Raw genomic sequence first — 8,573 nt, 5'->3', positions numbered from 1 at the left:
ATATTTGGAATGACCATCTACCATACTGCAAAGTTTCATAAAAATGTGACTCTGCATTTATGTGTTAGGGGCAGAAGAAGAATTTTCATAAAACTGCACTTTGAAACTTAAAAACTAAAACTAAAACCCTAAAACCTATGGGGCGGCCATAGCTGAGTGGTTAGTGAGCCCGCCTAGGGAACCAGCTGGCCCTGGTTGCCCCAGGTTCGATTCCAGGCTATCCCAGCATATGTGCCGATGATATGAAATTTGTCCCTGAGCAAGACTCTTAACCCCAATTGCTCACAGGTTCTCATTGGAAACAAGACCGCAAGGACTTTCATGAACGACCTGTTAAAAGGAAAAAAGGAATTTATCCTTAAAAAGGAATTAACCCAACATTTTCTTTAGATATTGGTCCAAAGTTTGTGTGTAAAAAGTTGTGTGCAGATTCATCAAACCCCCAAGACAAGTTCCTATTTAACTGTTTTTCATATAACTAAAAATGGTGGGAGATCTAAGGGCCAGAGCTCATAGGTCAAAGTGACAAATCTGTTCCTCAAATGGCCCCCTAAATATACCGTGATAGGGTTATACTCTAATACTTGGGGACTTGTCTTAGACAGGCACAGTAACTTAATAATTAGCAGCGTTTCCTTGTGCAGTCATTTTCAGATCAAAAACAGCAATATTCAGTCACCAAAATGTGCAAAACGACCATGCATGTGCAGATGTACAAAGCAACAGGATCAATCAATGTCAAAGTGTCACGTGTATATATAGGACACAGCATGAGCAGCATTTCTCAAACAAGAACAAGTGATCAACCATAGAGACTGTCATAACACACTAACACACAAAACATATGTTTTCCTTTTTTATTTTTGTTTTATGGCCATGTCCACATATATGGTGCAGCTGATGGAAAAAAGATTTCTATGTTGCCTAGTGCCCTTGGTTGTTAGGCTGTTTACTGTTTTGCATCATCACAAATGCTTGGAGGATGTTTGTCCTTTATAATCCTTTTTGCTCTGCCCAAGTTCCTATACTCTCATAAATGTCCTGCAGAGCAAGAAGAGAGCATCCAGTGGTACGTTCCGCAGACCTCACCACCTTTCGGAGCAGACTGGTCGTAGGTCCTGATAAGAGCTCTGCCCATATCATATGGATTGGCCATGCCCCCTGCCAGGATGCTCTGAGTTGGATCTTTTGTGACACCTTTAATTTTTTGTCATGTGGTACAGACGCTGCCTCGCTTTCTTTGCCACAGGCTCTGTGTGCATACTCCAGGTCAGGTACTTGGTGATGTGCACACCGAGGTACTTGAAGCTATCCACCCTCTCCACCAGCTCACTGTTGATCAGTAGAGGCTTGTATAGGACCTGTGTCTCTCTGTAGGGCTGTATAGGGCCCACCACCACTGTGTCGTCAGCAAACTTGACGATGGTATTTGGGCTGTTCCTAGCCACGCAGTCATAGGTGTGTAGAGGCAGTACAGCAGGGGACTCAGTACTCAGCCCTGGGGGGCTCCTTTATTCAGGGTGAGAGGGGTAGAGGTGTGTTTTCCCACCCTGGCCACCTGGGGTCTGCCATTTTACTGACCAGACTAGTGGGGATAATGGTGTTAAATCAAAGGCAGAGCATAGCGGCCTGACATACTTCCCCACATTGTTGTTTTCAAAGGTGAGAGAGGGTGGTGTGCAGTACCCGAGAGGCCGTTGTCGCCGGTGGATCAATTGGGGCGGGTCAAGGGAGCGTGGTAAATGACAACTGTGTTTTGATATTTTGTGGTACCGTACTCATATGTAGTATTGACTCCATATATCTATGGAGTCAATACAAATTTATATATATATATATATATATATATATATATATATATATATATATATATATATATATATATATATATATATATATACAGACCCACCAGTTTTGCTATTTTTTTCAAAATGCTCTGTGACATCTGAGAAATGTCCCATTCTCTCTCCTCCTACACTGTAAAAACGTTGCTGTGTGTACTGTATGTTGCCTCTCTGTCTCTCAGCTCTCTCTCTCCAGAAGTTAATCCTGATTATATACGCTGTCGAACTGGTGCAGAATGAGACCAGGGCTAATGCCTTTTTACCCAGAAACATTTCCAAAAGCTCGCCTTTTGTTTCAGTATCTAATCATATTCTATTGCTTTGTGTTTTCACAAGCGTGCCATGATAGGTTTAATTAACAACTCACTGTGAAAAACATGATTCCACCCTTTTAATCAGCCGACTGTGACATTTTGGTGCAGATAATTAGTGGAACACTGCTGAAGCACAGGGCCATGGTGTTTCATATCAGTTTTTCTTTTTATTTGGGGTGGGGGAAATTGTTGAGTGACAACTCCTCCCTGTCCACAGCTGACAATGAAACGCACCGTACCAATCAATTTAGACCAGTGGTTCTCGATGCGGGGACCCCCAGGCGTCCTTGAGGGGGTTCCAGGGAGTCCCTGCAGCTAAAGGGATGATCTCTTCACTATTATTACATGTACAAGTAAATACAACTAGAGAACATACACAAATGGCTATTTTGATCCGTTTAACGGTCTATTGCATTTAAGGAATTCTGGACAAAAAAATCTTAGATTGGGGTCCCTGCAGTCTCCAGAGATAAATATGATTGAGCATCCCCCAAGGTTGCCTACATTCCTTGATCTCTTGGCATTTGACTATTTTTTTCTTAACCCATTTAGACCTGTTTACACCGTTCATGCCTGGAGCACGTCTACGTCACTCATTTTAGATGTTGAGGTATTTATGTATTTATTAACAAATACACGAATCTCTGTATGTCTGTCTTTTGTTTTTATTACATTTTTTTGAATTTTTATGAACATTAGGGATGCTTGAGGAACATTGCTCCTATATTAAATACCTTCTCTTGAACGTTCAAGTGGCAGTGTGCTGGTATATCTTTTATTGTTGCTTTCATCCAATGAACACTAGGATGAATGAAAGTCATTTTCAGTAAAGGCTAATGGTTAAAGCTCCAAAATGTTTCCATCTGCTACAGAGACTGAGAAATATATATATTCTTTTCAGCCTGATCTCACAGAACTCGGTGAAATAGCACGGAATGCAAGTTCCGTAAAATAGACGACTAGAAAACCCGAAAACCCATGCATATGAGCCGCGAATCCCACGGTGAAATAACACAGGAAGCAGAGCAGTCCCCACAACATGATTTACAATTCTGTGCCTATCGGTATATAACTCGGACGGCGCTGAGTAGGCTCAAGCGAACGTTGCAACGTTCAGAACGGCAACTCACTCGCTTTAGCTTGCTCGGTGGTGCTTCACCAATCACCACCGAGGTTGATATTTTTAGTGAATGTTGTCAATTCTGTCAATTTCTTTCCAGAAAACTAAGGATTTAGAAGGCATTTGTAGGATCGGCCTCAGGTCTAAATGGGTTTGTTAATCCAGCTCTTACCACACAGTATTCACTGCGCTTCAAATTTCAACAGCATGCAGTTCCAGCCGAGTGCTAATTGCTGTGAGAGTTGTGTCACTTTGCAGCGTTGGATGAGATTGAAGCAATGTGGCTCACTGAGTCTCTGTGGTTGAATTCCTCAGTGTGTCGCAAATATGAAAGAGGCTTAAACAGGGGATAATAATGGTGATTGTTCCCACTGTCCCTCTGCTGGCTAATATAGCACTTACTACGGTATGTCTACATCAGTGGTTCTCTTTCAAACATTTTCATGTTAAAGACCCCCAAATTAACCAGACAATATTTTGTGCCAGGAACCAAACATTCCACTTGCCACTCACACAATGCACAAATGGCTGAGTTGGCCAGATGCTGTAGCATTGCTCCAACGATATCTTCACCAGAGTCTCCTGTGATAAGTTACAGAAATTTTAACCATGCCGTGTTTATTACAGCTGCAGTGTTTTTGGCTTCTAGTCAGACACACACACACAGACGCATGCATGCATGCATGCATGCACGCATGCACGCACGCACGCTCCTCCGCCTTCTGCAGATGTGACTTATAGGGGCCCAAATGTGTTCTAAGAGCAGCATTCAATTTCATTGGTCCGTGCCTATTCAATTTCTTAGAACACATTTGGGCCCCTATAAGTCACATCTGCCCCTCTTCTTCCTTTTCTCGTTTTGTGGAAATAAAACCGATTGCACAAAAACGAAAAACTGCACACGAGACTATTCTGATAGAAGCGTTTTCAGAGACATGCATAGAGACAACTAGTTTTAGTCTTATTCAAGATACCTTCAAAAATAGCAGATCTACAAGCTCACAACAATGTATCACGATGTGACGTCTTGTGAGCATGTAGATCCGCTATTTTTGCTATTTCTCTGACATTGTTTAATCTTGCCCCTGACTAATACATTTCACTAAAATAAACCCACTTCAAAAACTAACAAAAAAACTGAAATTGAAAACATGAAGTCAAAACGAAATAAAAATAATAACTACTGAAACGTTCAAAACTGTACTAACCTTGCCTTGCATCCCCTATAGCCCAGGGGGAATAGAAGTGGCTGGAAAGTTGACAATTTTGCTGTTATATAGCTATTCACATCCATGTTGCCAAAGTGTGCTTTGAAAACACGTTTCCATGAGGGGGAAATGGAGGCTTCTGCAAAGAAGATTGGACACATCCAGGATCCCTTCAGGTACTTTGGCACCTACCGGTATGTGCACACCACCACTCCACCAGGATGTGTGTGCAGCACCGTGGCCGTGTGCCACTATAGCTTGATCTTGAAACAGTCACTCACATAAGAACAGGTACAGTACACACCCATGGGCACTTCTGCCTTTTTTTTTTAATAATATGGGAAGAAACCTCTTAACGTTGCAACATGCTGCACTGAGGGATGACACAGGCTGCCATGTGGGATTATTATTTTGTATAACTGTGGTCGCGCTCCCTTGCTGTTGCCCTGGCACTGTCACGTACCGTATGTGTACACTGACATGATTTATATCTGCTCCTAATTGATACCTCACCTGCACAAGAGACTATTCTGATAGAAGCATTTCAGCTTGTTGCTAATCAAACAACTGATTCTACCCATGCAGCCATTTAACTGCCTGATCTTATGTTTCTTTCTGCTTTACCTTCATTTACCCAGAGGAGGTTGACTGAGCATGAGTGCACTTTTCCAGCTTCACATCTATCTATGCATTTTGAGCTTGTCGATCTGCTATTTTTTTATTTGAATCCTGAAAAGTAACAGTTTTGGACAAATCAGGTGTCCACCCGGCAGAGACAATATTTCTGTCTGTCTGGGGCATGTGATGACAATGTTTTGGGGTTGTGTGTGGGGTTGTACCTTTAAACACATCACTGGACCCCCAGCCTACGAACAACCTCAAAACACACATTAGCAAGAAGGGATTTGCAAAAGCTTTTTTCTCCTGCCCGCACTTTCAAAATATGTTTTCTTGCAATCTGGGAATTTCATAGAGTTTGTGGAGGGTACAGCTAACAAAAGACTCAACATGTTTCTAGATAAAAAAAATTGACTATTTCATGACTTTTCCTTGTGCTCTAGCAACTTGGAAAACTTAAAAGAGCCAAATAACATGCTCAGTTTTTATTTTTTATGTTAAATACCTTGTTTAATTCTGATTGTGTCAAAGTCAATAGTACATACGTTTAAAGCTGCACTACAAGGTTTATAAGCAAAAATACATGTTTTATTAATCTAAATCACATATAATAAGGCATTGGAAATGTATAAGATCAGTCTATAACATACTGTACATTCACCACATTTTCAGCTTCACCCAGCTGATGACTGCTCAGATGATGCGTCAAGTGGGAAGTCGTTGGATCAGCGGATCTTCCCAAAATATCGATAAAACCGCAAATCCATATATGGAGTACACTGATGTCATCAATATGACATCATAGTACTGACATCATACACTGGCCTGGACTCCATATTTGGGCATGCCTGACTCGGAACTCCATATATGGCATAAAAGGGAGACAGACAGACAAACGGGTACAACAGGTATACTCTGACAACGGGCACAACTGGTATTGCATTAACCTGGTGGAGCATGCATTTCCAAATTGCATCGTTCATGACTTGCATCACTCCCGAGTAGGCCGGCGCAAAGAAATGGCCACCGGTCTAGTCCCTTAAACATTGATAAGTTCCTCGGTTTGGTGGTTGCACTGAATAGAGCTCTGACTGTTCAATTGGAACTTCTTTCTCCTAGCGTTCAAGTTCACCCTCCTCCTGAATGTCTCTGTGGTGAAATAGTACACGATGGGGTCTAACATGGCGTTGAGGCACGCCACCATCAGGGTGTAGCGGTACGCACCCAGCAGGGGGCAGGGCGTGTCCTCCCTGTAGAGATAGAGCAGGCCGAGGACGGTGTGGTACGGGAGGAAGCTCAGGAGGAAGATGAAGAGGCTGCCACCGATCAGCCTCTTGATCTTCTTGCTGTTGACCAGGTGCGTCTGGGCCACGGGGCTGCGCTGGATGGCCCTGAGCAGACCCCAGGAGCAGGCCAGCATCGCGCTCAGCGGGATCCCGAACCCTACGGACAGCGTTGAAAAAAGGATTCCCGGCTGCGTGTAGGTGTAGACGGGCAAGTTTCCAAAGCAGCGTGGCTCCAAGTCCTCATGCTGTTTGAATCAGAATCAGAATCAGAATTATTTTCTTATTATACAAAGCCACTCAGGTCCAGTCTACTAAGTCAAGAGGGTTTAACCCATTAAGGCCTGAGGTTCCGATTCTACAAAATGTCTTCTAAATCCTAGCAGTTTTATGAAATACCTATGTTGCTATATCAGTGGTTCTCAAACCTTCTCATGTCAAGGACCCCCAAAATTATATGTATTTGGCCGCCGACCCCCATCTGAAAATGTGTTGTTCCAGGGACCCCCAGAAGCAAAGATTTGAGTTAAAAATGTTTGCTTTAAAAATATATTATTCAAAGATTTGCACAAAAATAGCAGAGCTACAAGCTCATGAGCTTGTATACCTGCTATTTTTGAATAGCCAAAGTATAAAATAATGGTTTAGGTGGTTACACAGATGCGTTAAGTGGTAAATGATTCCACTTGTTGTATTATGAACACAGATGGCAGCCTGCATACGTACTTTCTGCAAAAGGCGGCTCGGCAGGCTGGAGCCGAAGGTGAAAATCCAGATGCCGACGCACACCGCTGCGGACTTCTTCCGGCCCTCCTGTACGCGAGACGACATGGGGAAGGAGACGGCCATGCAGCGGTCGAAGCAGTTGCAGGTGAGGAGAAAGATGCTGCTGTACATGTTGACCAGCAGCACCAGGCCAGCCCAATCACACAGCCACTGAGGGAGAGCAAAGCCCAGGTGATGGTAGATCCTCAGAGGCAGCACCAGGACCAGGAGCAGATCCGCCACGGCTAAATTGGTCATGTAGACGGTGGTGTGTGACATGCAGGACTTGCTGTTGAAGCGGCAGAAAACGAAGAGGGCCGTGAGGTTGGAGACGAGGCCCACGATGAAGGTGGTGCTGTAAACCACGACAAAGATTACGCCAATCTCCCCAGTGGAGCTGTCGTCACAGCTGGTCGTGGTGTTGTTGGACATGGTGGCCTCTATGAGCAAGAAAGAGAGAAACAAGGGATGAGAGAGCATCTGATATGCTTCTATTCTGCTTAATCGACTAACCTTGACTGATGATGCTGGACAAAACACAATGTACTGCCAATCTCAGCTTCAAGGACAAACCTGCTCCTCCCAAAATAGTGAAAGTCAGCAGCAACCTCCAGTAACCTCAGTGACAGTGGTGGACAGTAGCTACATTTACTTGAGTACTGTACAGAAGTTTGTAATTTGGGGCTAACACCCCCCCCCCCCCCCCCAATTAAATAAAAATAAATAAATACAATAATAATCACAATCCCCTCAAGCAGGTCCCACAAACCACAAACATGTCTTTATCACCACATACTGTAAAGGTAAATTAGCATTCATTCAACATTTCAATGTGGAAACATAAAGACAGGCCTGCCTAATTATGCTGAGAACCTTTACCTTTTTACGTGAGGTGGTGAAGTAATGAAGATCCAGGTATTTGGTGATGATGAAGACCTGAAGAGGAAGATGATTATATAAAAGTTATGATTATAATTTTCAAAACAACATTTGTTTGTCTGCCTTTCCCTGTGTTTGAGTTGGTTGCGTCTGACTGTCTCTGGTTGTTTCGGAAGACAGATATACTTGTATTGATCCCGCAGGGATATTTAGGCGCCTAAGATAGCTCAGCAGTTTAAGTTACAGTTACAGGGCATTAGAAGTACAGTAAGATGCATTTATAGGAAGAGTAACATTACAATTCTTTATAACATAACATAACATCAATTATTAATACAAAAAGTATCCAAACATTTGCACCCACAATGAAAAAACAAAAGTATATGCCTACAAACGTATACACCCTATAGAGTCTTCCTGCCAGGTGCAGAACAAGAAAGAAAGTAAGCAAAGTTAAGTATGACATGTTTTCAAGAACAGGACACTTACTGAGTTTAAGTCTCATTCTCTCTCATTCCTGGATGAAAATGTGTTTCTGCTCA

General features: G+C 42.9%; 1 protein-coding gene across 1 annotated transcript in view; it reads right to left on the bottom strand.

Annotated features, from left to right (window-relative positions):
- Positions 1 to 1,199: 1,199 nt before the first annotated feature.
- The window catches only part of LOC308081920 (lysophosphatidic acid receptor 6-like), a gene marked incomplete at both ends in the record, with an annotated part of 10,261 nt that continues 2,887 nt past the window's right edge, over positions 1,200 to 8,573 (bottom strand). Inside the window, 4 exons of the mRNA XM_080423536.1 lie at positions 1,200 to 1,509; positions 4,679 to 4,737; positions 6,237 to 6,635; positions 7,114 to 7,592. Coding sequence (XP_080279662.1) covers positions 1,200 to 1,509; positions 4,679 to 4,737; positions 6,237 to 6,635; positions 7,114 to 7,592 — 1,247 coding nt within the window. The remainder of the gene's footprint in view (positions 1,510 to 4,678; positions 4,738 to 6,236; positions 6,636 to 7,113; positions 7,593 to 8,573) is intronic.

Source organism: Gymnoscopelus braueri (assembly GCF_963280865.1).
Source record: "Gymnoscopelus braueri genome assembly, chromosome: 3".
Lineage (NCBI taxonomy): Eukaryota > Metazoa > Chordata > Actinopteri > Myctophiformes > Myctophidae > Gymnoscopelus > Gymnoscopelus braueri.
The sequence above is the reverse complement of the archived record's forward strand: the minus strand, read 5'-3'. Positions and strand labels throughout refer to the sequence as shown.